The sequence below is a fragment of the Aspergillus eucalypticola genome, assembly GCF_003184535.1.
Source record: "Aspergillus eucalypticola CBS 122712 chromosome Unknown BO83scaffold_25, whole genome shotgun sequence".
NCBI lineage: Eukaryota > Fungi > Ascomycota > Eurotiomycetes > Eurotiales > Aspergillaceae > Aspergillus > Aspergillus eucalypticola.
Window position 1 is genome coordinate 51,105 of NW_020290299.1, and position 26,947 is coordinate 78,051.

Here is a 26,947-nt window from a genome sequence, read left to right on the forward strand (position 1 = left end):
TAAAGATTCAAAGTCGTATAACGCATATGCAATGACGGGATAGCCGTGCGGCTATGGAAATTGATCAGTAAAAACCCAGCTGTTAGTTAAAAGAGACCTTCAAACGCCAAGAGAAGGAGGTCGAAATTCAAGCCCGGAAACGCCCCGAAACCGTAAATCGAAACATCTGGTGTGGAGCAGAAGAAATTATGTACATGGAAGGAAGCCAGAAGGCAAATAATGGTGCTCACGGTACCAAGTGCATACCGTCTAATGCAGGTACATAGTGGTTTGGCGTGGCGAATTGAAGAAGAGGGTGGGGTAGGGTATAGAATAAGATGGTAGGAAGCGGGAAGTGAGGCGGCCGGAGCAGTACACGGAACGGAGAGAGAAGGGATAGCATGCGTTATAATACAATTCTTCAAACGTTATCATAGATCATAGTTGATATGATATCGGGCAAGTGAATACAGCAACGATGACAGAAACAATGAATCTGTAGTGCTTGAACAAGCTATCGTAGTCACTTGCAACCTGGCCTCTCCAAACGAAGAAACGACCCGGTAGAGGTTGAAGAGAAAAGAACAAGAGGGGGTTGGGGGGGGGGGGGAGAGAAAAGAAAGCTAACAGAACAATGAACTTGAAATATGATAGAATGGCAAGGAAACATGCAAGATATGAGTAAAAAGTGGAAAGATAAGAGACAGAGAAGCACATGATCCTATGTCTATGACACTTGCGTTGGGTGGGACTTGCCGCTCGACTGTCCTTGAGTGCCAAACTTGGTTTCGTTCTGCATGTTGCGACGCTGGCCTTGTCCACGACCTCCGCGATAAGAGCCCCGGCCCCTACCATATTGGTACTGCCCACCATTCATATGGTGGTTGTGACGACGCTCACCAATGTTTGCATTCGCAGCTTGGGCAGTAATCTGGGGCTGGGATGGATTGGCAATAGGGCGTGGAATTGTGTCCGGTGAGTCATAGACATAAAGCTTCTTGTCGATGTTTTGTGGAATAGGCTGGATCTCAGTTCCAAGTTCCTGTTCAATCTTATATAGATTGAACCGGTCTTCCCAATTGATAAGGTTGATAGCAAGACCAAGATGCCCAAAGCGGCCAGATCGACCAATTCGGTGCAGATAAGTCTCGGCGTTCTTCGGAAAATCAAAATTTATGACAACATTGACGGCTTGAATGTCAATACCTCGAGTTAGCAGATCCGAGCAAACAAGGTTCCGGCAAACACCATTCCTGAAGTCGTGGAACACCCGATTGCGATGCTGCTGAAGCATTCTGGCATGGGAGTAGAAGCAAGAATAACCCAGTTCCGTTATCTTCTTAGCGAGCAACTCGACACGGTTGGTAGAATTGCAGAAGATAATGGATTGATTGATTTGTAACTTGGAGAAAAGTGTGTTCAAGCAGTGGACTTTCTGCTTTTCCTCAACAAAGGCATAATACTGCGTGATTCCACGGAGAGTGAGCTCGTCCATGAGATTGATCTCGTACGGATTGCGCATGTGTTTGTCCTAAGAATATCAGCATCCATGTGATTGATGTCTCCATGCACGGAGCATACCTTAAATGACTTCACAATAAGCGGGAAGGTGGCGCTGAAAAGCATTACTTGGCGGTCTTTAGGATGGAATGATAGTAGTTGCTCGATGACTGGAGTAAATTCAGGTGACAGCAACTTATCAGCCTCGTCCATAACAAATGTAGGACACTCGGAGAGGTCAGCAACCCCTTTGCTGGCCAGGTCCAGGACTCTCCCTGGGGTCCCGACGAGGATATGGACTGCGTCGTTCAGCCGAATAATGTCATCCATCAAGCCGGTACCTCCTGTGGTGACCATAACATTGATACCGAGGTGCTTTCCCAAAGTTTTGCAGACATGTGACGTTTGGAGCGCCAGCTCTCTTGTAGGAACAAGGATAAGGGCTTGTGTCTTGGTGCTTTTAGGATTGATGCGCTCCAAGGTAGGAATAACGAAAGCTGCTGTTTTTCCGGTGCCATTCTTGGCTCGCGCCAAGATATCCCTGCCTGTAAGAGCGACTGGTATCGTCTCTTCCTGGATTGGAGAAGGCTTTTCGAAACCAGCTTCGAATATACCCATCATCAGTTCGCGTTTGATGTAGAAGTCTTCGAACTCCAAGCCTTTCGTAGCAGTCACATCCTAAGCCGCATTAGATTGCAATCAACATCCATACCCATTGTTCATGATCCAGACGAACCTCAGTTTGTGGTCTCGCATCTTTGGCAGGGACATTCAATTGCTCCTTCCACTTCGCGTCTGAGCTCGCATCCCTTCGAAGTGTTCAAGTTAGCCTCATCATATGGATAAACCAGCGTGCGACAGTGAATGTACCCCAAAGTAGTGTTATTCAGCTGAGAGGCTAAGGCGTCGGTCATGGTGATCAGGTGTAGAAAGAGGTAATATTGGAGATCAGGTGGGGTAGGTTGCTTGTTCTTCCTCCAAACGATATGTTGCGGAACACTCAAATGCGATGGGACAGACAGTGGTGATTACTAGCTCGATCCAAGTCTGAAATACATTAGCCTGTGTGATCTCACGAGGGAAATGATATAAATTAAAGTACTTAATGTTGGGGAATCCTATCTTCGAGAAGACCGGAAGTCGGGTGGACAACACAAGGTGGTGAGGTGAATAAGTTGGCCGGATGCAAAGGTTGTGCTTCCGTTCCCAATATAATGAGGCCGCTCGGAGCCGAATGAGGACGAAAAGAGCTATGCAAGAGTTGAAAGAGACAAGGGTGTATTTAAGGGGCCTCTGATGATTAAATCGTCAACTGGAAACTTGACAGCGACTTGATGTGAAGTGCGGCGTGCCTGTGTGCGGGCCGTTTGGTTGGACGTCAGGAACGAAACTCGGGAAGACAGAATTGGATGGGTGCCACGGATGTGGGCTGCGATTCGAACAATTCGGACGTATGGGTAGCCGATCCTAAGATTAGGTGTTGGATTGGTTTTGAGGAATTTTATTTGACGGATTTGGCTCGCACTGAGTGAAAGGCGAATGGCTTATCGTAGAGAGTGAAGTGGAAAGAGGATGGAAAACTTCAATGTGGTGGTGGGAGTGGTGAATAATACGCATCATACACATAAATACGGAACACCAGCTTCCGCAGCACGGGTCATGTGGCAGTCTTACTTAAGGTACCTACCTAGGCACATACGTAGGCGGTAACTACTAGTTACTCCACACCGCAAAGACCGACTCTACTAACATTGGGCTGCTCTTACAACGCCGGGTTCAATACATTGAAATCTTAAGTTCTTATCTAGGCTAGCAACTGCTTAGATATTTCATTTACTATCAAATTCATCAATTTGCCAAGGCTCTAGGCTTGACATATTGCTCAAACCCCGGCTTAAAAAGATTCTGCTAGTGAGACACGGATTTTTGATTTTCTCCCACTGCGGAAGACGATTTTATCCCTCCATATAGTGTCTCAAGTATAGCAAATGCGGCAGTATAGCGTGCCCAGGCCATAATTTTCCCGGTCTTATCCTATGGCCCACAAGAAGAACGAGGGGAACTGGTTACTGCATGAAAGGGCTCTAGAAAGTAGATGAAAGCCGTTGATGCATAAAGAGGATATGCAGTGAGGTTGAAGGAAACGGACCAAAGCGCCCCGCCACCCCCCCAAAAAAGGGGACAGAGAATGGATAGTCTGGGTGAGAATAGAGTAGGAAATGAAAACCAGTGATGCAACAGCCACTGAAAATTACCGTGAAAACGTTAGTCTTGTCTGACCCCTCTCGGGCTCCGCCAACCTATAGGGAACATGTTAGCTGCAGTTCAAGCAATCTCGTTCACAGACGTACTCCTTTACACAGACGTCAGGCGCCAAAGTAATATCTGATCTTGACCCGGGGGTAATAAGAATGAATTGCCGTCCTATCGACCGTCTGGCAGCTAGCATCTTATAGGCCCGTTAGCACGTACAGATTGGGCGTGATAAGTCCGACATACAAGCATATCGATAGCCATCTTCCTGTTAATGTGATCCATATACACATCGCTAGAAAATTCGTGTCAGCTACAGGGCCTGTTGAAGGTTCTGGATAACTTACAATTCATCTAAGCAACGAATTGGAGACCCCATAGCCTCCCACAATGCCAATAACAGACATACTTGAGAAAATGACTTCTCGCCGCCAGAAAGTGTCTTCGCACCACGACCAGCGCTGTCTTTTGTGATGTCCGGTTCCACCTATGAAGCACTGTCAGAGTACTTTAGCAAAAATGACGGCCAAGAGCAAACATACTTGTAAGTCGAGAAGCTTGCCCTCATGATCGGTCAGAAGCCGACCTCTGAAGCTTCTTTCACTCAGAAGGTAAGTGAATTGTGCCTTGGCACGAGATGAAATGTGTGATCTGAAAATTAGCCAGCGGTTTTTGCGGACATTCAGTGTCGCCTTAAGAACCTTGCTTTTATGTCAGCAACTGGATGTTTCATGGGGAGAAGGGGAGAGGTCTGTACGTACTTCGGCCAACAACCTAAACTCCTCTACTTGCTTCAAAGCTCGATCATAGGCTTCGCTAGCCTTTGTGACCTCAGCAAGTAACTCGTCGCGAGATGCTCCCAGCCTACGCAATGATTAGCGCTTCATACTTGTAGACATATGATTATACTGACTGTTGCTCGTAGCGCTTGATGTCGTTGTGAAGTCGTTCGAGTTTTCTGTCCAGACTAGCTGCTGTTTCACCTTCCTCGATGGCAACTCGGTCACAGATTATATTTGCCTTTTCGCTGAAGTCAACGATACGTACCGCGATCTCATCTCGCTTGTTCTTGACTCTATCTCTGTCCCGCTTGCGATCCTCGATTCTTTCTGCTGCTGCGTTCTTATCATTTATCCTCTTTCGGCGCTCTTCATCAGCCTTGCGTTCCGCATCCTGAGCAACTTTGAGCTCTTCTTGTACGATGGCAATCTCAGCGTCTTTGGCCGCGAGCTCTTGCTTGATTGCTTTCAGTTTTTTCATCAAGGCCTCCATAGCATCGGTGGCGTCATTCATTGATCCCTCATTAAGGTGCCTTTCCTCTTCTGCCTCTTGCAGTGTGGTCCGAAGCCCGTCGAGGCGGCCATCCTCGGGAGCCTCCCTGTCAAGCGCATCCATCAACTCTTCGACACGGTCTTCCATTCTCTGTGCTGCAATTCTTAGTTCGTTTGACCTTCGGTCGTGTTTTTGACGGGCTTGCTTGCAGCTTTCCAGCCGAGACTGAGCAGACCGAAGCTCTTGTTCGTGACGGCTAAGGTCCTGCTTTAGATCTGCCACGACACTCTGCTGTACCCTAAAGAAGTTGTTAGCACTAGCAGGGGGCCTTGTAGAACGATAGATATTATTCACCTAATTTGAGATTCCCGATCTGACCTCATTCGCGGAGAACCCTTGTAGGCTGGGACTGGTGCTTGGCTTGGTTCACCAGTCCTGCTAAAAGAAAGATGAATACCCCTGCGTCTGTTTGTTTGGTCAATGCAATAACAACGTTTAACGTTTCTAGGCTGTTGCCCATCAAAGAGAACAGAAGATGCTTCTTCTAAGTTCTCAATAAGCAGCATCTTTTCTATATGATGGTTGATGATCAACTGTCCACGAACCCACTCGTTATCAAACTAAAAGCGAATTAGTCCGACCAGACTCACCATAATGGCGCTTACAGAAGTTCCTCACCTCAAGGACCCGCAAGGCTGTATCGTACTGAGAATCGGGTTCATTGCCTGAAGTATTGATGTGTTTATCACTCCCTATCAGAACGGGGCACTCACTTTCGGCAGTGTCAGAGATATCAAATTTGTGACGAAGATAGAAAACTCACCAGTTAACTTTCCTCATGATCTGGAAGAGAATCTTCGAGTCCCTGGGTGAAGTTACCACAAAGCTGTTCAGCGTGGTGCCGAATGCGTTCTCAAGAATCGAAGACCACTCTGGCTTGAGCAGGCGCACGTAATGACCAAGAGGCCCGACAGGACGATTAGTAAAGGAACGTTCTTGTTCAATGGCTCTCAAAAGGAATGGCATTCTCTCGTGAAACCCAGAATTCTGTGGACCCCCTTCCCTTTTCAGGGTTGACAAAAGCGATTCAGCCTCCTTAATATCGGCCCTGATTTTATCGACTGGCCCTTCGGCCTCCCGAACTTTTTCTTCAGCCTCGTTTATGTCATGGAATAGACGGTCACGGTCGCTACTATGTTCCTCATACCGAGCACGGGCTTGGGAGGCCTCTTCTTTTGCTCGCTCAAGTTCCTCCTGCTTTCGAGTAAAGCTACCGCCGCTAATCTCAGCTAAACGCCGGTTCTCTTCGTCAATACTCCGTTGAGTAGTAGCTATTCTTTCTTCTGCTGCCTTCAGATATTCTCTGATCCGGCGTTGTTCGGCCTAGAGATAACATTAAAAAGCTCTTCATGTGATTGCAAGGTGTTTACGGATCATACCTGCAGTCCATGACGCTCAGTCATTTGCGCATCCCATCTCGCTTGGATTTCGTCTTTCTCATCTTGGAGCTGGCCTCGCTTCGCATTAGCTTGGCGAACAGATCCCGCGGCGGCCTCAAGCTCAGCTGCAGCCGCGTTAATAGTAACATCAAAATTGGTCAAATCAGCTTCGTCAGCTGCGATCTGGTTGTCTGCCGCGAGAAGTTCTTCGTCTAAAGAGTCCCTTATCTGTTGGCTGTCAGAAACGTAATGGATGATTTGGGAAGATATAAGGATACCCTTTCTTGTTCCTCCACCTGAGCCCAGGCCATTTGATTCCGAACATTCCTGATCCGGTTCCGCAGGGAATCGTGTTGGTTGGAAATATCAAGCTTTCGTTTCGCAGTTTCCTTCCTACTTTGCAATATCGCTATATCCTGTTCCCGGCCCCTCAGTTTCTCCTCGATTTGGTCACCAGATTCCTCAATTAATCGATAATCTTGATCGAGCTGCTCGAGTTGGACGCCCTTCACAAAAAACTTGTATTTCTCACTAGGACTTGATGAGCCGATGAATTGGCGGGCCATATCCTGGGAGAGAACATTCATTGGGTTGTCGAATTGCAGGGTGAAATAGTCAATGATGGCATCGAGCTCTGACTTCTTGGTGGACATGATACGGCCATTTTCTGATCTTATCTTGAACCCACTTGTGCCATTTCTGGAGAAGTGGCGTTCTATAGTGATAAACTTGCCATAATCATCTGGCATATAAGCGCCATCTCCTTGGTTCTTAATTCGCACAACAATGATTGCATGCCTTCATTGCCACATTAGAACTAGACATTAGAACTATTCAGAAGAGGGTTCGGGTATCACTTACTCTTTGCCTTCCTTGATGAAGCTTTTTAGACTCTGGCCTCGATTGGTAGTAGATGCCTTACCACCTAAGCAAAGAGTAATGGCCGTGAGGACTGCACTCTTGCCGCTACCATTTTTGCCCACGATAAAGTTGATTAGAGGGCCTAGATCAACATAAAAATGGTCATGGCACATGAAATTGTAACACTCAACACGCTCCAATATGCCATGCTCGGCAGGTATATTTGGTTCATCAGTAGCGAACGAGTATCTTTCTTGAATGACCTGGGTAGCCCGTAACTCAAGTTCATCCTCATCGTCATCATCAAGAGCCTGCGTAAGGGATCGGACTCTTGATCCTTCATCACCATCATTTCTGTCCACAGCGCTCCCCTTTGAAAGAGGACTGTTAGTCCTACGGAGGCGTTTTGGCTAGTTCGTCCAGGTTAGCGGCCTTACTTATACGTTAAGACTGCCACATACCGAAGTCGAGTAGCCGCTAGTATTTTCATCGCCCGAGTCCGAAGGCTCTAGGGACGTTTGAGAGCGTTTCATTGACGGCATCGAGGAAAGGCGGCTGAAATATCGGGATTGCAACTGGCCATAGCATATGATTTGAATAGAAAGGGGAGACGAGAGAATGTTCAAGATTAAATGAAACGGTCGACAAAGAACCAGATTGCTCCTTTCATTCACTACTTGGTGGCTTGGCCGCTGAAGCCGAAAGAACTGTACCCATCTTTGTTTCGTGTTTGGAAGCTTATCGGATATTGATAAGTCGCGTCGTCGCGCGTCGTCATTACACGTGACATGAAAGGAATCCAATTAAGGCTCCTTCGGGAGAAGACTGAAAGGAACAACACCGCAAATATCCACACCCTGCGGTTGATGTTGTCTTACGGAGCTCGCTGCTTGCTAACTTCCAAGGTATTTTATGCAGCCCTTTTAGGGCATAAATTACCATCTTGCCTACGTACGCTGTATACCTTGCCATTGCTTTGATGCAAAAGAACGACTGGTGATCATTGCCTCTAGTGATTATGCGAATATCTTGGAATTTGCGATGCTACAGGGTCCCTCATCCGAATGATATGACTTATACTGGGACGAAGCATCCCTAGGTACTATGCAGAGAGCTGCAAGCTTCAATGTATGCCATGAGGCCCCAGGTACCTTCGAGGTCCCACTGGAAGAGGACAAGTCATTCACCGGATATTCTCACACTGTGAGTGAGAGGGGTGACGTAGACTTAAGCGACTGCGAAGGTCTCCAAAGTGTCATACGGTCAGATGTCCATAGGCTCCTCCGCAACGTAATGCAAATACGCTCCCAGCAACTTGATTCCTTCGATATAATTCCTCTTATCGAGCTTCTCGTTGATCGAATGAGCAGCATCAGTCGAGCTTCCCATAGGTAGGAGGAGGACATTCTTGCCTGTAGCTTGCTCGAAGCTTAGTGTGACAGGGATACTATATGGATATCAGTCTCAAAGTATCTGAAGCAGTGTAACAGATGGCGAGTATGAATCAGAAGACATACCTGCCACCCTCACGGGTCATATCCGGCTCAACACCGAAAACCTGTTTCACAGCTTTGCTTGCAGCCGAGAAGTTCCAATGCTTCGGACTGGCAACCCACCACTTTCCATCATGCTGGAGCCACACGTTCAATGTGTTCTTGCTATTCAATTTGGCGAACTCTGCCTTGACATAGTCGAAGACGAGTTTGTTCACGTCCTCACTTTCCATATTCGGCACAGTTCGGATTGAGAACTTGCCGATGACCTTAGCTGGAATTACTGTCTTCGCGCCAGGAGCAGAGTATGCGCCCTCAATGCCATGGAGAGAAAGAGACGGGTACCTCCATCTTGCCATGAGAGTTCTCTCTTTGGTGGAATGAATGCTTGTCTCGCTGCCCAGTGACTCGTGAAGATTATCCATAGTGTAGTTGATGCCAGGGTATAGGGATTTTTCTTCCTCCGTAAGGGGCTCAACAAGATCCATGATTCCAGGGATCAGGATATTTCCCTGCGAATCGACAAGTTTAGATAGCACATGAACCAGATCAGTCATCGGCTCGTGTGCTGTGCCACCAAAGACCCCGCTATGCAAGTCCTGACCAGGTCCCGAGATGCTCACGGAGTAGTAGTTGCAGCCTCGGAGCCCGTAGGTCAAGCAAGGCTTTTCGGTCCCAAGCCAATAGTTGTCCGAGATGCAAACGGCATCTGCATCTTTGAAAAATTCCTTGCCCTCGGTTTGAATGAACTCTTCCAAACCTTCTGAGCCATACTCCTCCATCCCCTCAAAGCAACAGAGCAGATTGACCGGGAAGTCAACACCAGCCCTTTTATGAGCTTCGATAACATTCAGCCAGCCGAGGACGGGACCTTTATCGTCCGTGCTTCCGCGCCCGTACATTCTTCCCTGATCATCGACGGTCAACTCGAAAGGCTCTGTCGCCCAGCCATCTTCTTTTAAAGCCGGCTGCACGTCATAGTGCCCATAGACCAGGATGGTTCGCTTGCTCTTGTCATTACCATAACGAGCAAGCACAACCGGGGGAAGATCCAGGTGCTCTTTTCCAGGTTGTTTACCTAACGGTCTCTGTTCCACTTCGGCACCCAAATTCTCAAGCTCGGAAGCAAGAAACTGGGCCATCTGATGGGGGAAAAAATGAGGGATTAGTTTAGTAGTGATGAGGGCTGAGTCGGGTTGCAGTACACACCTTGAAGACATCCTTTCTATTCTCATCCTGTGCGGAAATAGATGGGATGGCGACAGCCTTTCGTAGACCTTTTGAGTTATTTGAGGATGTATCCTCAACAGCAGGAGTTTGGGAGAGCGTGACGTACGGTCAATGAAAGAGCCCGACAAATCGTCGACCCTGTGCAGATGGTCACCCAAATCATGTCAGCCAGCGGACCATAGTAGAAGCATATACCAAGGAAGGAAACGGCCAAAGTAGAAGCAAAACCAGCAATGACAACATAGAGGACGAGTAAAATGAAGCTGTGGCTTACTGCTTGAAGAAAGGTTCAAGTTGCGGTGCCATTTTCGGATCACTGATATTTCCGTAAAATGAGCGGCGTGAAGATAGATAGCGTATTTGATGCTGAATGGAAGATATTCGTGGCGCCCGGATTTCCTTGAAGTGCGCAGGTGATGATGACAGATATAATCTGCACTCCCTCCAGCTAAGCGATGTTGCAATGCGACGGAGGGGGAGGGGCATTTGTGCTGTGGAAGATAATGGAAGTAACCTGATTTGCTTGTTGGGTTGACACAGGTTTACCTAACAGTATCCTCGCTATCATTCGGTTGGTTGTCCGCCCTGCCCACCTCGGCTGGGTACTAGGAAGGTTCCCGTTCCGGAGCGCAAATAAGCGCCCATAGCCATTAATGAGCATCTAACCTCGATAAGAACCAGGAGAATGTGGGCGCTACTGAAAGGTAAAGAAAAGAAACAAAGCCAATAACACAGCCAATCTTCTAAAATACATTTCATTTCCCAAGAGTGACAACGCTAGAATACATGATTTTATACAAATGTTGAGCTTCCTCGATGCATGTTCGCAAGCGAACAAGTCTCTTTGGTACACCCAATCGAAAGTAAGGCGGTGCGTGACAGAAAATATTATTGAGGTAAAGACAAGTGGGGGAGGGGGAAAACAATAGCTGATTGTGGCTTTACTGATCCCTTCCCCATGTCTCCTTCCGCAGCTGTCGGTCTTCTCTGGCCATCCGACGTTTCGATCCCCATCTTGATTGCACAGCTTCCAGGATTCGCTTTTGGATGTCCTTCTTCTCTGGACTAGCCTCACAGACCATTGCAATAAACATTGGGGAACAGTCGAAGCGCTTGGCCAACTTCAACCGACTCCATGTCATCGGATCAGTGGCCCTGAGCCTGCGAATCTCTCTTATATCTGATGGGTTTAGATGGTATTTTTTCTCGGTGGTCACTTTGGCTGCGAGGGGAAGGGATTCGGCGTTGCTACCCTTGACAGACGCGTTGCGCAAATTTCTCCGGATATCATCAGAGGGCAGGAATTTAGTGGGCGTGTGGTAAACTGACGGCGCACTTGACGGTGGGTTGTAGATGATATGATCCTCTTGAGAATGGCTCACAGAAGAGCCAAATGAGGCATCTGGCTTGACACGTAGACGCTGCTTTGTGCGCCTGTATGAAGACTGATTGCGTCGCAAACCTAGGGTGACGCACTCGTAAGGAGAGGGCAGAAGGAATGGCAGTGCCAGAAGAGGCCGCCTAGGAGCTGCAAGGCAATTCGCCATCGCGACCAATCTCAGTCTTTTCGGTTCTGAGATGACAGCAAGTAAGCAGCTACAGCTGGAGGAAGAGGTGGCCGTCAGATGGTACCTAGTGCAAGGAAGCAGAAGTGAGCAATTAGTGAATCATTGATTTAACATAAATATACAGCACATAGGAAGTGTTAAAGTGGAACACATACGAGAATATGCCAAAAGCCTAAGATTAATTAGACATAGCCAAGTAGAGGTTTGTAGGGGAGGTACCGGACGAAATTGGGGAAGTCGACTTTTTCCGAACTGCTAGTCTCGTGACTCTGGCTCCGCACTAGCCTAACTGATCATGTAGAGAAACGTGGGTACAGACTTTATTTACACCGTTTAGTCTTCGCTTTTCAGCCGTTATTGTTATTAGAGTCTTTGTCCTGATTATCGTTATAAGTATCGCTGTTCTTTAAAATACCATCTAAAGCAATTCGGAGCACTGGGTGCACCAGCTGGTTTAGCTTATAGCTGCTTCTTATCATGAAGGCAACTAAGAAGATCAATCACCTATGGTTTACCGGCAAGTTTGCCCAGCTACTTGGGCCCTTAATATTTGTATTTGGTTGTCAAAGGGTCTCTAGTCTAAGGGTCCACAGATACAACACTCGGAAAGTCGTTATTGGCTTCATAGATAAGTGGAACACGAGTGAAAAGTTAATAGAGCAAATATTCATCGCGGTACTGGGCTAATTTCTGGAACCTCAAGCCATGGCTAATTGGCTATGATAGGCCCTTGGAAGTTCAGTACTTTCTTTCACCAAGCTACCAGGCAGTCCACTAGATATGTAGTCACCCAAAGAGCTATGGTTTCGAAAGTCGCATGTTATGTAGGTCATATGATGCATGCTTTCGTAAGTCTATAAACGCTCTTTCCAGGAAGCCTGCATTATGTGTTTACTTCAGCGACAGCATTCAAGGCCTGCTGAAATCGCTGGCGAAGATCCGAAACATCTTCTAAGCCGACACTTATCCTTACTAGGTCAAAGTCGACACCAAATGAGCTTGCCTAAATGATGAAAAGCATGAGTATATACCCAACTAAAAGCAAAGTTCATGCCGTGTCGGAGATCGGAGAGGTTGACTTACCCATTCTAGTTCACTATAGTGCGCCAACAGAGTGTAAGGGCAACTAAGCATCAATGTTAACAGGCTTGTCGCCCATTTTCCTGCCATGATAATGACCTACCTCAGGGTAAAATTAGTACCGAGACTAGGTCCTTTGAGTACTTCGAGTTGATCAAAGAAAGCAACTGCCGCTGCCGTTGAATGAAATGTAACCGAAAATAGACCGCCATATCCTCCATTTTTGTTGCGAAATGCTTCATACAAGGGTCTTGAAGAGTTGTACTTCGGATAGTAAACCTTTTTCACTGCAAGTCAGTTAGTATTGAACGCATTGGGCAGGTACATCGAGCAATGACACCCAATAGTCCAACATCGAAGAGATTTGATCGTTAGCTTACCGAGTGGAGAGTCCTCCAACATCGCTGTGATGTCTTCCGTAGTCTTATTGATCTTATCAATTCTGGATATGAAATCGCGGCTATTCCTTTCGAGGAACACGGCATCTTCTGCCCAAAGATTGTCCTCATATTCGCGTGCAAATATATTTCTTAGAGAACCGTAATGATGCCCATTGGGGTTAAGTACTGCACTCCCTCCCATAACATTACTGTCACCACTGAAGATCTTGGTCAAGCTGCTTACCACAATATCTGCATAGGAAAGCACATTGATGTTGAGGAAATTCCCAACCGTCTCATCTACTACAACAGCGAAATTATACCTGTCGGCGAGTGATCGGATCCTCTTCAAATCAGGGGCTTTCAGTAACGGATTGCCCGGAAACTCAGTGAATAGAGCGAGGAATCTCTCTCCTTTCAGTAGCCTTGACTCCAGGTCATCAAGATCCTCCGAAGAGCCATGACCATAGAACAAACAGCCCGGGCCCCATTTTTGAAGTATCTTTAGGGTGTCGGTGTAGGGAAATCCAAAGCAGATGCTCTTCATCTCTCCCTTCGCAACCATCAACATCTGATGAGCGTTGAAGATGGAACTCATGCCGGTCGGAAAGAGAAAAACATCGGACTCTGTCAGCCCCGCGACACGTCCTTCTCCTGACTCTTCTTCAAGGGCCTCGTCAAGCTCCACATCGGCTGTCAAAACGCCCGCAATGCGTCGCCGTACAGCCAGCCTTGCCTGACCGGCCAGCGAGGTGCTTAGATTCCGACCGAATCGTTCTTCAATGAACTGGACATGTTCGCGGCCATCTTGCATGCTGCTGGTTGTCGTAATTGTACCTGTAGTACTGTCGCGTGCGTGCGTCCCACTTCCCTGAGACTTTCCACTTATGGACTCTCGACCCTGATACCTCCTGGGCCCCTTGAAAAACCGTGGCGATGCAATAGTTTGAGCTACAGGTTTCCTTTCCACGAGAAACCCATCCCTTAAAGCGTTTAGGCAGAACTCAGCACGTCTACTTGAGATTCCATTTCCTGTATGTTGCCAGACCTGCTTGGCGATTGGCGCGTATTGGATGGGATATATCACACACGATAGTATCAAGTCCGTACCAGACGGCGCGTCTTCGCCCTGAATGGGAAGGGCAAAATCCATTGTCCGGACATTGCAGGGATCCTCGGCTTGTATTTTCGATTTGAGAAATGAATAGCAGACCCCTGATGTTTTGAGGGAAGGGAATAGTATAGCCGTTTCCAATTCTGGGCTTCCATAGCGACGTACGATCTCCCTCGCCAGATCCTGTATGATGGGGTGTATAAAGAACCGAGGATAACCGCATTGCATCTTATTCACAACCCATGACTCTCCTTCCTCGTATGCAACATTCGCTTTCCATGTTGGAAGGGATACACTGACTGCCTATGAAGATGTGAGTAAAGCCCAAATGTGATTTAGAATAGCTTCTAAGCCCTTGCGCATCTCGTCCGAGCCGCAACGGCGACCGAGACAAAAACTAAAAGGGTGGTGAATAGAAGCTGGGCGGGGTTGCGCGGGGTTAGAGCATACGTGATCAGTGTGAGGAGGGACCGGGCCTCCGATGTCTTGGATCATTGTAGCACAAAGGAAACGGCACTATTTCGAAGACAGTAAGAACAGAGGCGGACAAAAGAAGGTACGTAGTGTAAAGAATGTTAGCGAGGTGGCGGATGGTAAGAAAACTTGTCAGGACAATAAGTAACTACTAACTAGTAGGTCGTACTAATTCTAATGAGTCAACTGCGATTTCGGCGCTGCCCTCAGAGAAGTAAGTCTAGCCAATGATCAATACCAGTACATCCCAGGACAATTTAGAACTCATTAGATAAAGTATCATTGTAGCCATCATGCTTAGTCCCTAACTAATAAGTACTATAAGCCCAAAAAATCTATTTCTACTTCTGTTCCTCATTCCATAGATTGTGATGGCGAGGGAGGGTTGACTGATACTGTTAGGCTGTTGCACTTGCTACATGGTAATACGGAAGGGCTACCTTACACTGTATGCGGGGTACCTATCTCCGAAGTACTTCCCATATAATCCATCTACAATAGACGGAGACTATGCAAGTATGACAAAGTAGATAGCTAATGTGTTCCACGTGTAGATAACCTCAAGCCACAGCATTATGGCAAATTATCCAGGCGTCGTATCAAATTTATGTACCTAACCCTGATATTCAGGTACATAGATAGATATGACAAGACCTGAATACAAGATTACCCAAGAGAATAGAGATTATGTTATATAATTCATGGAATTAAAGGAAAAAAAAAAGAAAGGCCTTTGATGTAGAACTAAGTAGTACTAATAGTAGTAGCTTGGGACGAATCCAATTGCACCTGGGGTCCCAACGATGCAAGACACGGCCTCTTGGTGTAACACTGGTCACTTACACTAGTCAGTTACGGAGTACGGAGTAACTACTACATAGCTAACTGTGGTTACAGATCCGTTCATCTGGCTGCTTACTCAGCTAGCTATCTCCACGTGAGAGTGGGTATCGGAGATCGGACGTTGCTTTCCCGTCAAGTCAAAAATCAAGAGGCTAAAAATTACAGCAAAGGGAAAAAAAAAAAGAGGGAAGGACTGGAGGTAGTAAACAAAACGACGCAGACATTGCAGTCTATTCGAGACAGCTATTCTATCACAGGGGAGGGTAATCTTTGCACAACTGCCAATTTTATCCTGCTCGGGTCGCATTTCCAACAACTTCCTCAATTACCGCTCAGAGCATTTTTTGTTTCTTGAACCCTTTCCAATATGTCGGCCCATACAGCAAAAAGAAGGAGACTGAGCCCTTCACCGGACGATTCCTCGCGTACACAAAATAATAGTGCATACTCGGTATCGAATCGAAATAACCTGACTGATAGCGATGCCGCTAAACCCTCTCGAGACGTTTCTACTCTGCGCAGCAGTGGGCGAGCAAAGAACGACCGCTCCGCTGAACTTGCGCTCGCCAGCGGTTTCTATAAATCCACCTTTTTCAAGCTACAACTGGACGAACTACTGAATGGGTCGAGACCGAACTATGACAAACAAGTCTCGCGACTCCAGGAGACACTTCACAAGTTGAAAAGCGTTATCGAATGTCTTCCAGATAGGCCACCAAAATCAACCTTTGAAGCGGAGAAGGAGCTGCGTGGCACGCATGGAATTACCGTTCCGTTCCCTGAACCTCGACCGGCCAAGGATACAAAGTACACCGTATCCTACTCGAAACCAACAAATATCAATGTGGTCGGAAGTCTCTCTTTGAAAACAGGTGCCAAAAGCGATGTACCGTTGACGGTGGACTTGGCAGTCACGATGCCCAGTGCTTTGTTTCAGGAAAAGGATTACGTGAACTACCGCTATTTCCACAAGCGGGCATATTACATCGCGAGCCTTGCTGCCGGGATTAGGGAAGCGGAGGGACTGAATCTCACCGTCAAGTTTGGGCTTCAAGATGGTGACAGCCTTCGTCCTGTTCTTCTACTGGAGCCCAATAATGGCACCGAAAGAAAGGAGTCCCTGCCTGCAAAGACTCAGATTCGTATAATTACGGCCATCGAAGACTCCTTGTTCCCAATCTCTCGGACTCTGCCGTCGAGAAACAATATCCGCCAGGGCTCAGCGGATGTGCCTGTGTCTCAGGAATCCACCCCATTCTACAATGCCGCTCTTCGTTCAGAAGCCACAGTGGCACAGTATCACAAGTTTCTTTACAACGCTGCTCGGAATTGCGAATCCTTCAAGGATGCCTGCATTTTAGGCCGGACATGGCTCCGACAGCGGGGACTGGGCTCATCTCCGTTCAAGGGCGGATTCGGTGGTTTCGAATGGACAGTGCTTATGGCTCTCCTCTTCGAAGGAGGAGGTCCCAACGGCAAGCCCGTTCTACTAAAATCATATAGTAGCTACCAGCTATTCAAGGCGACCCTTCAATTCATTGCAGGAAGGGACCTGGCCATTCCGTTGCTATTCTCCGCTACGGACATATCTTTTCCTGATGGCACCCCAGTCCTATATGATGGCAAACGCGGGTTGAATGTCCTTTATAAAATGGCCCCTTGGTCCTATGCCTTTCTTCGCCGTGAAGCAAACACTACTGTGCGCATGTTGAATGAATCTCGCGACGACAACTTTGACAAAGTCTTTATCATCAAGGTGAATGAACCTCTTTTGAGATTTGATCGCATCTTGAAGCTTCCAGCGCAGGACAGTGCAAACATTCTCCGGAGCCTTCGCAGCCAGACTGCTGTATATGACGTGATTGTTAGAGCGCTTGGGGACAGAGCGGATCTCGTACATATTTACGGGGATGTTCTCAAGCCCTGGCCGGTAGACGAAAAACCGCATCGCAAGCCGGCAAGCCAAAGTGTCTCCGTGGGTCTCGTCCTTAGCACCGACAACGCTGAGCGTGTAGTCGATCATGGCCCGTCTGCAGAACAGAAAGAAGAGGCAGCTGCTTTTAGGTCATTTTGGGGAGAGAAGGCCGAACTCAGACGTTTCAAGGATGGTACTATTCGAGAGAGCTTGGTATGGACTGATGAGAAGTCATCACCATCTATAGTGTATCAGATCCTGACGTACATCTTGAGCCGGCATTTTAATTACACCAAAGACGACGTGGTATTCATTGGCGATGAATATGACGACAAGCTTCGCGAAGGCGGCGACGATGTCTTCTCTTACTCGAGTCCCGCTTTTCAGGCAATCACCGATGCCTTCACTTCAGTGCAAAGATCAATTCAAGACATGGATGGTGTTCCCCTAACTGTTAGGCATCTAGCACCAGCTAGCCCTAGTCTGCGCTACACTGCCCTCCGGCTCCATGGTACTGCTGGGGTTGCATCCAACCCTGCGGACATTGTTCTTCAGTTTGAGAGCTCGGCCCGGTGGCCAGATGATTTGAAGGCTATCCAGATGACCAAGGTCGCCTTTCTCATTAAGATAGGAGACTCCTTGAAGTCGGGTGGGGTTGCTTCCGCCTGTAGAGTTGGGTTGGAAAATGAGTCAACGGGGTTGATGAATAATTCATTCTTGGACATCACCCATACATCAGGAATAGTTTTCCGCCTTAGGATTCACCATGAGCGTGAGCAGCTGTTGCTAGAACGTCAACTGAAGGAGAAAGGTGCTAGCCCGCTGGCGAAACAACAAGTGGCTTATGCCTTAGCTGCATATAAGCGACTCTTTATCCAAACACCTCGTCTAACGCAGGCAATCCGCACTTTATGTACACGCTTCCCACTGTTGTCGCCAACAATTCGCCTCGTTAAATATTGGTTCAATTGCCACCTGCTCGCAGGTCATGTCAATCAAGAGTTGATTGAATTACTCGTTGTCCGGGTCTTTACCCAGTCTTATCCTTGGGACAGCCCCTCGAGTGTCATGGCCGGCTTTTTGAGGACGCTTCATGTCCTTGCCAGATGGGATTGGCAACAAGAGCCATTGATGGTCGATTTCGGTGAACTAAACAAGGAGTCAATGGAAGCGATCCAGACTCGCTTTTCTGCCTGGCGAAGCGTCGACCCGGCCATGAATACCGTCGCCTTATTTGTTGCTTCCGATATTGACACTGATGGCGTAACTTGGACACAGCATGAAATGCCCCCAAAGGTCGTGGCTGCTCGAATGTGTACTTTGGCTAAAGCGGCCATGAAATTGCTGCGGGAGCAGGGCTATGGCCTTACTGTGTCAGACTTGTTCCATACGTCCCTAGCACCCTACGATTTCGTTATCAACATTCGCCCGGGCCTGCTACAGGAACGATTGGCACTGCCTACGAGATTCAAGAACTTAGATGCGCGGAGAACTGCAGGAACTGCTAAACCTGCAATAGTGTCGTCCTTCGCTCGTGACCTGCAGGCTTGTTACCATCCAAACATGCTTCTCTTCCACGGCGACGAAAGCTGCAGCGTTATTGGCGGTCTCTGGAACCCACAGATCCTCAAACCGAAGAAATGGACGCTGAAGTTGGCATATTCAACGTGCCCTTCAGAACCGAGAACCAACGAAGAAGTGTCTATGAACTGCCAAGCCGTCCTAAGCGAGATCGCCAGACTAGGTGCTGATTTGGTGGATAGTATAGAAGTGCATACAGAGGTGGCTTCCGAGAAGTAATTTATGAATAGCTATAGATAGACCTTTCCAATTGATTTAACCTGTACATTTCAATACCTAGCGCCGTTGCGATGCGATTGCGAATGGAAAAACCAAAAGTTCATGAGAAAGAAAACAAAATGCTGGAATCACACTCGTACACATCCTATTAGTTCCTTCTACCTTCTATCTCAGGGGCGTGCCACTGGTTTCTCAGTCTTCTCAATCGATTCTTGAGAAGAAAAGGAACAGTATTTGTCTTTGATTGCGACAACTTCATAGGTGCCTTCATCGGATGTTTTGATGCTTTTCGTGTGCTCGTAAGAGATATCGTGCTTGATATCGAGTATCTCGGGCTTTCTGCCTCTTCGAGTATTCGAGCTCCGGATATACCTAACAAGTTATTAGTTAAACCACAATGATATACAGGAGGCATGATAATGAGCGACATACGTAAACTCGAATGGAGGTGTGCCCCAGAACTCAAATTGAAGTTCGGCCTCTCCTCCTTCGTGTATATCAACAACGGAGACTTGACCTTTGCTGATTCTGACACTCGGCATCTCATGAATCGTCTTTGTTATGTTCTTGTGTGCCTTGCACTTTCCACTCGCGCCGTCACCTACAGCGGTAATGGTGAAGACTCCTGGCCGCTCGGCAATTCGACGGAAATTCGTGGTCTTGGAAGTAGCTTTTTTAGATGCACCGTCGAATGTATAGAACACGTCAAATGGAGCGTGACCTGACAATGAGAAAGAAAGGCGTTCGCCGACACAGTAATCGGTCTTTGATTCCAGAGGGATGATTGTGGGCACGTCCGAAACCGCCACCCTCACCGAAGAAGAGTCAAATTCGGTTTCTTGCTGGCATCCACGTGCATCTCTCACCTTGCGGATACTGACGACATGTTGGCCCAATTCAAGATGGCGTCGTGGGATAGGCAAGTTATGCCTGTTGGATTTGATGTTTGGGATTGACACAATTTCTGGTTTGGCTTTCGAGTGGTGCTTGATGGAGATTTCGAGGGAAAATGGCGGTACGCCCTCCAAAGTAATGGGTATCAGTTCCTCGCCACTGATGTCTTCTTTGCAGAAACCGTAGATACGACCAGGCGAGTCAAAACGTGCAGAGGGGAGGGGGTTTACCCTTTGCGTCACGACAACCGGCCGGCTACGAGGATCATGGTCGTAGAGATGGTCGCCGACTTCTGTGAATTTGTATGTATAGGAACCAGGTTCTGACGTGTCCATTTCCATGGAGGCAGCATTCAAAGCTGTCTTCAGACTCTGTAGCCTGACTGACGGTGAACCACGAGATGTCTTGCGCTGCTGCTCGTACTGTATGTCGTAGGGGGGGTTACCCGACAGCCGAAGCTCAAGACTATCATCTTCGCCTTGACAAACGTCGCGTTTCGTTACGTGGCCATCGTCGCCAACGGGAGAGCCATCCACTGTCGTGATGTGAGGGCGAGGTATCCAGGACACCTCAAAGACGTTGGCTGACTGGTCAATAGAGCCAGGGCAAGAGCTATCAGCAACGTCCACAAGTTCGTACTGCCCTTCTTGAGCAACGGTGAGCACGCTATTCTCTTGCCAGAATGTCTTCTCAAGAACGGCAGAATTGGTATTCAAGTTGCGATATCTGACGTTCCACGGCCTCTCCCCACTTAGTCTGACCGGAATGTCAAGCTTGGAGTCCTGCAAAGCCAAGTACTTTCTACTTTTTTCAATCTGGCCGAAGGACGCGTGCGGTGGCTTCGAGCGAGCGTCAATCTTGATAGTGTCCCTGAGAGTCCGTTTGCAATTCGAACGATCCTTGACGCCCGTGAGCACAATGGCATACTCGCCACCGCTGACGAGCTTTTCTGTCACGATTGTGGCCATTTCGCTGTCGGAAACCAAAGAATACTTCGTCTTCTTGCCGTTGTGGACGAGCTCGTATTGCAGCGTCCATGGCGCTTCACCTAGGAAGGCTACGTCTACGGACACTGGCTCCCCAAAGCAAGCCTTGCGCACCTCCTTGTTCCCGAGGAAATGAGCAGAAGCTGGAGGTTTCACATCTTGCTCTAGGACTGGTACTTTGTCCCTGAGAGATTGCGGAGCGTAAACAGTGTCCGAAATGTCCAAGAAGCGATAACGATAGGCGCCTGCTTCTGAAGGGGTGAAATCTAGCTGAGCACGCAGCCCGTCAATTGTCTGGGACTTTGTCTCCACGCCTTTCGAGTGTTCAACAACATATCGAATTCGGAAAGGTGGCGATCCAGTGAGGTCCAGATCAACGAGTAGACCGACAGGGTTGTTGGCGCATTTGTCAAAGATCTTCTCGTACCTAATAGCCAGTTCAGGCTCGGGAGGATTGCGCAGGTAACAAGATGAGGGTTCCAGCGTTTCTCCAGAACAGTATTGGCTCGAAACTGAGTTCAGGCTGTACCAACCCGGATCCTTGATCTGAGGCTTCTGGTCGAGACTCTTGAGTGTGAGTTGACGAACTTTGTTAGGCTGTTCACTTGGACTTTCTTGATCGCTACCGCTGAACGAGTACACCAGAGAAAAGGGCCCATCATTGGCGTAGCCTTGACCAGAAGGGTGGTATTTCAAGGGAAGGTCAACGCTGTCGCCACGTGCAACCTCTAGGAAGTTCTGGTCATTGCAGCCAGTCAAAGACAAGCGTGGCCTCTCGTGGACTGAAAATTGATGCCACTGTGATAGAGACTTGGTCGAGGAGCGATCAAATACATCCAAAAGTGCCGAATAATTTGCGATGTTCCCTGCACCATCATGTACCTCTTCAATGCTGTAGAGCCACTCCCCGCCCACATTCAGTGACTCATTCAACGGAACTTCGATGATTTGGCTTTGAGCCCAGGCGACTTCGGGTTCTCTGAAATTGAAAAGGAGGCCGGAATTTCTCTGACCCAACAATGGCGAGCGCAAATTATCGGGATGTATGTTTTGAAACGAAAATCCTCGGTCAAGATAATTCACTTGTCTGCTGTACTTAATCTTCAATGGCGGCGTGCCCTCGACCGCTAGTATCAGGTTTGACAGTTCTCCTCGACATTTATGAGTGTGCGAGTTCTTAACCAGCGCCCGGGGACAAGTGACAACAAGAGCATCAGACGAGCGCATGTGTACATCAAGGTTAGACTCATCTACTACCCTCTGCAGGCGATAAATGCCCGGTCGCCGAGCTGAATAGAGAAGGTCTCGATGAAGGTCTGAACTTGAGCTTTGGTGCCTTTTGTCTGCATGCTTTTTCATCTGTTTCAACTGCTTGGACGATAGTACGATCGTTTCATTTGCGCCGGTGTCGTAATCTAGACGTAACAACTCGATAAGGATAGGATCCGTTTGATTGACTCGAATTGGCAAATCGATGGCAGTCTTTTGTGCATCGATGCACAGTGGTACTTGATCTGGATTTAGAATAGCTGAACTGCATGATTCTGTTAGCGTATACAAATAGATAGGTCAATTGCCAAACTAGGGGCTCTTACCCTTCGGGAAGTATATGAACGATCTGCTTTCCTAGAATAAGAGATGCGTTGTGAATGATATCACCAGGCTTCACACTTCGTTCAGAAATGGACAGCTCTCTATCGTAGGCCAACTTGACCATGCCAGCGATCCATGTCCCAACCGGGATCTAATTACAAGTTAGCAAGCTCTTTGTTTTACTGCGGCGACGTGGACAAGCATACGGGGATTCGAAACATGAGAAATACATTGCCGACAACGTGAATAATGAAGATTGCAAGTGTAGTGGGAAAAGCCCATTCTAGCCACGGGATGCGCAACGCCTGTAGACCGAAGAGAAAGACACCATCGACAGCAGCCCATTTAAGGAATAACCAAGTCGAGTCCAAATCATCGGATGCCGTCCAAGACTCGTATACTCGCCAAGCATTTAGTGCCACATAGAAAGCCACAATGTAAAGTCGCTGCGACGGGGCATCTATAACCCCTACTGGTATGAGTGGTCGATTGGCATCTTGTGCGGGTATCTTTGAAAGACTCTTCGTCTGCTCCAAATCCCGGGGCTTCGGTTTAGATGTGGAATAGCTCAAGTCTCTGATCTTCGGAGTTCGTTGTGGTGTCTGCGGGAAAGCAGACCGAAGTCGAGGAGTACCGTTCATGGCATGCTGCGGTCATCAAAAAAAAGTCACAAAGACCTATAGTAGACGTAACAGGGTGAGCATTTTGTGCTCTAGAAAGGATGGTTTGTGAACTTTGGATTCATTACTCACGAGAGTTGCTGAGGCTGGCGGTTGTCTTGGACTCACCAGGGGGGAGTGGTTGTTGAGCCGTTCGATGTTGCGAAAGAAAAAGAAAGCGCGAGGGAAAAGAAAACAGGCTAGTGAGTAGTAGGTTGGGCTGCGCGTATTTGAACTTCGGCGAGATTTGGCACACTAATAACGTACTCGCGTTGTAAACCTATAATATTTCCTTTATAATTTGATAAATGTGCTTGACAATGTGAAAAGTCCCGAACAATAAGTGGTGAAATACCGGGACCTAAACAAGAGTAATAAGTAAATGCAAGGGTTTAGCTTTTAGCTGTCGGAAGTGCTCTAGTTTGCAGCTCGGATCCCGTTAATGATGTATGAAGATCACGTGTTGCACGGTGGAAGCGGGCCCATGGATGCTTTCGCTAACTAAACTAGTACTAGTAGAGCGCGCGTCTGCAAACGCGTGTCGCTTACTGTAGATTCAGGTAACTGGTATACAAACTACCTACTACTCTCCACGGGAGACCTTACTGAGATGCAACCGGAGCCGTAGTAGACTCCCTCTGTAATCATATACAAGGCCACCTCTTCGCCTCTGGACTGGACACTCCAAATCTACGAAGTAGATAGATGCTGCGGGAAGCCGTAAGTACCTGGTATCCCAGTACCTCCTCCGTACACGTGGTTGTAATAGACTACGGAGTGTACTCCGTAGTAGTCCCCCGGTAAATGTGTTACACAGCGACTAGTCCTCCATCCTCCCTTTTATCAGGCAGACAGGTAGCTAGTAACACGGCAAATCCTGACACGCTGGTTCCTCTAAAGTAGGCTCAGAGAGATTCTTTCCATGCTTCTCCCTATCGTCAGTAAGACTACGGTCCATTTCTCGTGATCTCTGTCCCTTCTGTATGGTGACCAGCCCTGTGGATCCATGCTTTGCTCGGTTCCCACCTTTCCTCTTCCACTATCTACAACCTCCGAGCTAGCTAGGGACCTACTACTATTAGCATCATGACCCATCAGGCCAAACGACGACGGGTTGGAACCCAGCCGACTGCCACTGTAGGCAATGGCATTGAGGGTTTGGACGGTTACTACTCACCGGCATCGAAATTCGAGCAGGATTCCTGGAATGGATTCTGTGAGCTGGATTCGGAACCTGTATGGCTCTATGACCGATATTTCCATTGCTTCCCACGGTGTTGAGCGCCATGATTGATCATCTCTCTGCAGGCTCTTTTCAATGTGATGCTCCGGGAGTTCGGAGTAAAGGGGATCAAGATCCAAGAAGTCGTGTCGCTTGACGAGGAGATGATGGCATTTCTGAAGTAAGTGCCATACCATGATCTAGTTTATTGATCACCGAGACCTTATACACCCACAGTAAACCCATATATGGACTGATTTTCCTGTTCCGTTGGCGCGAGGATGATCCAGATAAGCAAGAAGCAAGCTGCCCGGAGGGCCTCTGGTTTGCTAATCAGGTCAGTCTTCCCTGTTTAAGATCTATCCCTAGAGCTTGCCACTAACATTTTAGCCCAGACAGCCAGCAATGCTTGCGCCAGTGTGGCGCTTCTAAATATCGTCAACAACATCACCAATATCGACCTTGGGGAGAATCTACAGAGTTTCAAAGACTTTACCATGCCGTTCACACCCGCACTGAGGGGAGATGCAATAAGTAACTTCGAATTCGTCAAAAGAATACATAATTCATTCGCCAGGTAATTGCTTCGTCCACTGGGCACTCACTTGATTAATCTGGCAGCAGGAAGATGGACATGCTTAGCTCAGACTACCAGCTCAAAGCTGAGGCTACATCCAAGCGAAGTAGGCCAGCCAAGAACAAGCCCGCTGATAATAAAGCAGACGCGGGTTTTCATTTCATTGCCTTCGTCCCTGCTTTGGGTAAAGTTTGGAAGTTCGACGGCTTAGAACGTCAACCTCAGGCGCTTGGTAAGTCAAATCAAGACTATTACGGTAGTTATCTGTCACTGACTGGGCCGGGTCCTTAGGCTCTTGCGCATCGTATGAAGATTGGTTGAGCCTGGTAAAGCCTGATATCCGCGCCAGAATGGAGGCATATGAAGAAGATCAGATAGAGTTTTCTATCCTGAGTGTTGCTAGAGACCCGCTCCCTGAGCTTGTCGATCAATTAGCTGCCAATGTAAGGGACCTAGAAATTATTCAAGAGCGCTTGAGCTCAATTCCCGAGAGCTCTGCTGGTGTTGAATACACTCTGGCGGATTCGGTATACGAAAATACCATCCTGGGACCGGATGAAAGCTATACGTTGACGAGGAAAATCATCGACGAAGTGACCGTCCATGAAAGACAAGAGAAAGAATATCAAACATGTTCAGTGGAAGAACTTGTTCATCATCGGCAGAGGTTGGGTCATGCTCAACAGGAACTACGAGCAGCAATCCGAGAAGAGCAACAGTCTCAGCAAATGGATGAGGATTATGCTGAAGGACGAAGATATGATTATGGTCCGGCCATTCGAAAGTGGCTACGCTTTCTAGCACGCAAAAGGCTGATAGAGGACTTGTTGTGAAGACTCCATCAGAACATCCTGTCGTTCTCGTTTGCTTTGTCGTCCTTCTCCACCAAAGGGGATTGGAAGAAAAATAATGTTTGACTGTTCTACGCGTAGAGCGTGCCCTAGGAGCACTCCACGGCGGATGACTACATTAGCATTGAATAGACATAAGATAGTAGTTTTGTGTCAGATGATCGTTACTGTCTGGTGACTTTAATTACTCGGTCATTGAAACTATGGAGGCTGTGGGAGGTGTCATGATATGAGGTAAAACATGGAAAGCGGAGAAAAGTCCATACGGACGGAGTACTTACGCTTGATATATGCTTCGTGCATGCAGTAGGAACCAAGTGTAAGTATATCATGTGTGTAGTGTGCGCGCAGAATAAATGAATGGGAAGAACAAAGTTTACTACATAATGTTCTACTACTACTTACTCACTAGTACCTAGAGGGTACATAGGTACTGTTACTTAACTAACTTACTAGTACAAGTAAAGCCCAAGGAGGGCCGGACAAGGAGCCTCGTGATGCGCCGATTGGACGACAGCCCATTTTCGGTCTTTCCGCTTCCTTCTTTTCCATCATTATTCCAATTCGGTTCCGAATTTCCAGTCTCTCCCTGCCTTCCGCGGCCTTTCCACCTTTTCAGCAGAATGTTCCCTTACTATCTACTACTGAACACAAAGTACAGAGTAGTTACTATTAGTTAAAGTTGGCTGAGCGGCATTTGACAGTACTACTACCATTACTACTTCTTTCCTTCGCCCTGTTCATTCCCCCCTTTTCTCTCCATGCTTCTTCGCGTCCCCTTTATCTACATGAATCAGTGGGTAATCCCCACTTCAAACAATTCAGGAGTACAAGCAAGATTCGACTACTGCCAGTGCCACTGACAGTCATTATCTGCAGGCTGGCCTACGTGACTACTTATTTGACTATTTTGTCTTGCTTTCTTCTTTATCTTAACTAGTTAACTACTCATTCTTTTCTATTT

At 47.7% G+C, this 26,947-nt stretch overlaps 8 protein-coding genes across 8 annotated transcripts; 2 read left to right on the plus strand and 6 right to left on the minus strand.

The window, feature by feature from the left end:
- Nucleotides 1–544: 544 nt before the first annotated feature.
- dhh1 (DExD/H-box ATP-dependent RNA helicase DHH1) lies at nucleotides 545–2,700 on the minus strand. The gene is made up of 5 exons (XM_025525923.1): nucleotides 2,582–2,700; nucleotides 2,350–2,526; nucleotides 2,216–2,288; nucleotides 1,561–2,157; nucleotides 545–1,510 (listed from the first exon to the last, which is right to left on the minus strand). Exons 2-5 carry the CDS (start codon nucleotides 2,391–2,393, stop codon nucleotides 707–709), a joined length of 1,518 nt encoding a protein of 505 aa, XP_025384824.1. The 5' UTR covers nucleotides 2,394–2,526; nucleotides 2,582–2,700; the 3' UTR covers nucleotides 545–706.
- A 603-nt stretch (nucleotides 2,701–3,303) lies between these two features.
- Nucleotides 3,304–8,009, minus strand: BO83DRAFT_381069 (DNA repair protein SMC6). The gene is made up of 14 exons (XM_025531898.1): nucleotides 7,766–8,009; nucleotides 7,305–7,714; nucleotides 6,722–7,241; nucleotides 6,444–6,671; nucleotides 5,828–6,387; nucleotides 5,683–5,776; nucleotides 5,359–5,624; nucleotides 4,646–5,302; nucleotides 4,494–4,596; nucleotides 4,275–4,433; nucleotides 4,080–4,219; nucleotides 3,979–4,027; nucleotides 3,831–3,928; nucleotides 3,304–3,779 (listed from the first exon to the last, which is right to left on the minus strand). The coding sequence occupies exons 1-14, from the start codon at nucleotides 7,844–7,846 to the stop codon at nucleotides 3,731–3,733; spliced, it is 3,414 nt and encodes a 1,137-aa protein (XP_025384825.1). The 5' UTR covers nucleotides 7,847–8,009; the 3' UTR covers nucleotides 3,304–3,730.
- Nucleotides 8,010–8,621: 612 nt separating this feature from the next.
- On the minus strand, nucleotides 8,622–10,399 carry BO83DRAFT_381072 (M20 family dipeptidase). The gene is made up of 4 exons (XM_025531899.1): nucleotides 10,302–10,399; nucleotides 10,134–10,165; nucleotides 10,007–10,074; nucleotides 8,622–9,939 (listed from the first exon to the last, which is right to left on the minus strand). The coding sequence occupies exons 1-4, from the start codon at nucleotides 10,331–10,333 to the stop codon at nucleotides 8,809–8,811; spliced, it is 1,263 nt and encodes a 420-aa protein (XP_025384826.1). The 5' UTR covers nucleotides 10,334–10,399; the 3' UTR covers nucleotides 8,622–8,808.
- Nucleotides 10,400–10,757: 358 nt separating this feature from the next.
- Nucleotides 10,758–11,644, minus strand: BO83DRAFT_381073 (mitochondrial 54S ribosomal protein mL58). Its single transcript, XM_025531900.1, has one exon. It carries the CDS (start codon nucleotides 11,572–11,574, stop codon nucleotides 10,969–10,971), a length of 606 nt encoding a protein of 201 aa, XP_025384827.1. The 5' UTR covers nucleotides 11,575–11,644; the 3' UTR covers nucleotides 10,758–10,968.
- A 492-nt stretch (nucleotides 11,645–12,136) lies between these two features.
- On the minus strand, nucleotides 12,137–14,753 carry BO83DRAFT_419657 (cystathionine gamma-synthase). Its single transcript, XM_025534893.1, has 5 exons — nucleotides 14,620–14,753; nucleotides 13,056–14,472; nucleotides 12,779–12,962; nucleotides 12,679–12,721; nucleotides 12,137–12,598 (listed from the first exon to the last, which is right to left on the minus strand). Exons 1-5 carry the CDS (start codon nucleotides 14,662–14,664, stop codon nucleotides 12,479–12,481), a joined length of 1,809 nt encoding a protein of 602 aa, XP_025384828.1. The 5' UTR covers nucleotides 14,665–14,753; the 3' UTR covers nucleotides 12,137–12,478.
- A 918-nt stretch (nucleotides 14,754–15,671) lies between these two features.
- BO83DRAFT_110493 (rRNA-processing protein UTP22) lies at nucleotides 15,672–19,392 on the plus strand. Its single transcript, XM_025525924.1, has one exon. It carries the CDS (start codon nucleotides 15,854–15,856, stop codon nucleotides 19,199–19,201), a length of 3,348 nt encoding a protein of 1,115 aa, XP_025384829.1. The 5' UTR covers nucleotides 15,672–15,853; the 3' UTR covers nucleotides 19,202–19,392.
- Nucleotides 19,193–23,340, minus strand: BO83DRAFT_381075 (putative nuclear envelope pore membrane protein). Its single transcript, XM_025531901.1, has 4 exons — nucleotides 22,881–23,340; nucleotides 22,677–22,825; nucleotides 19,634–22,615; nucleotides 19,193–19,573 (listed from the first exon to the last, which is right to left on the minus strand). The coding sequence occupies exons 1-4, from the start codon at nucleotides 23,313–23,315 to the stop codon at nucleotides 19,372–19,374; spliced, it is 3,768 nt and encodes a 1,255-aa protein (XP_025384830.1). The 5' UTR covers nucleotides 23,316–23,340; the 3' UTR covers nucleotides 19,193–19,371.
- A 1,079-nt stretch (nucleotides 23,341–24,419) lies between these two features.
- BO83DRAFT_367175 (ubiquitin C-terminal hydrolase 37) lies at nucleotides 24,420–26,106 on the plus strand (the record flags this gene model as incomplete). The annotated part of the gene is made up of 6 exons (XM_025529751.1): nucleotides 24,420–24,569; nucleotides 24,642–24,736; nucleotides 24,793–24,892; nucleotides 24,951–25,132; nucleotides 25,180–25,364; nucleotides 25,424–26,106. 6 exons carry the CDS (start codon nucleotides 24,420–24,422, stop codon nucleotides 25,963–25,965), a joined length of 1,254 nt encoding a protein of 417 aa, XP_025384831.1. The 3' UTR covers nucleotides 25,966–26,106.
- Between the last annotated feature and the right edge of the window lie 841 nt (nucleotides 26,107–26,947).

Excerpts from the sequence above, each read along its gene's own strand:
- dhh1 (XM_025525923.1), bottom strand. The coding sequence starts at position 2,393 with ATGACCGACGCCTTAGCCTCTCAGCTGAATAACACTACTTTGGG. Across the intron at positions 2,289-2,349 it reads CTGAATAACACTACTTTGGG|GGATGCGAGCTCAGACGCGA; the intron begins GTACATTCACTG and ends AACACTTCGAAG. Across the intron at positions 2,158-2,215 it reads ATGCGAGACCACAAACTGAG|GATGTGACTGCTACGAAAGG; the intron begins GTTCGTCTGGAT and ends AATGCGGCTTAG.
- BO83DRAFT_381069 (XM_025531898.1), bottom strand. The coding sequence starts at position 7,846 with ATGCCGTCAATGAAACGCTCTCAAACGTCCCTAGAGCCTTCGGACTCG. Across the intron at positions 7,242-7,304 it reads TTCATCAAGGAAGGCAAAGA|GCATGCAATCATTGTTGTGC; the intron begins GTAAGTGATACC and ends GTGGCAATGAAG. Across the intron at positions 6,672-6,721 it reads AGGTGGAGGAACAAGAAAGG|ATAAGGGACTCTTTAGACGA; the intron begins GTATCCTTATAT and ends GACAGCCAACAG.
- BO83DRAFT_381072 (XM_025531899.1), bottom strand. The coding sequence starts at position 10,333 with ATGGCACCGCAACTTGAACCTTTCTTCAAGCA. Across the intron at positions 10,166-10,301 it reads CTTGAACCTTTCTTCAAGCA|GGTCGACGATTTGTCGGGCT; the intron begins GTAAGCCACAGC and ends CCATCTGCACAG. Across the intron at positions 9,940-10,006 it reads ATAGAAAGGATGTCTTCAAG|ATGGCCCAGTTTCTTGCTTC; the intron begins GTGTGTACTGCA and ends TTCCCCCATCAG.
- BO83DRAFT_381073 (XM_025531900.1), bottom strand. The coding sequence starts at position 11,574 with ATGGCGAATTGCCTTGCAGCTCCTAGGCGGCCTCTTCTGGCACTGCCA.
- BO83DRAFT_419657 (XM_025534893.1), bottom strand. The coding sequence starts at position 14,664 with ATGATCCAAGACATCGGAGGCCCGGTCCCTCCTCACACTGATCAC. Across the intron at positions 14,473-14,619 it reads TCCCTCCTCACACTGATCAC|GCAGTCAGTGTATCCCTTCC; the intron begins GTATGCTCTAAC and ends ACATCTTCATAG. Across the intron at positions 12,599-12,678 it reads ACTATAGTGAACTAGAATGG|GCAAGCTCATTTGGTGTCGA; the intron begins GTAAGTCAACCT and ends TTCATCATTTAG.
- BO83DRAFT_110493 (XM_025525924.1), top strand. The coding sequence starts at position 15,854 with ATGTCGGCCCATACAGCAAAAAGAAGGAGACTGAGCCCTTCACCGGAC.
- BO83DRAFT_381075 (XM_025531901.1), bottom strand. The coding sequence starts at position 23,315 with ATGAACGGTACTCCTCGACTTCGGTCTGCTTTCCCGCAGACACCACAA. Across the intron at positions 22,616-22,676 it reads GTTCATATACTTCCCGAAGG|TTCAGCTATTCTAAATCCAG; the intron begins GTAAGAGCCCCT and ends AGAATCATGCAG. Across the intron at positions 19,574-19,633 it reads ACACCTCCATTCGAGTTTAC|GTATATCCGGAGCTCGAATA; the intron begins GTATGTCGCTCA and ends ATAACTTGTTAG.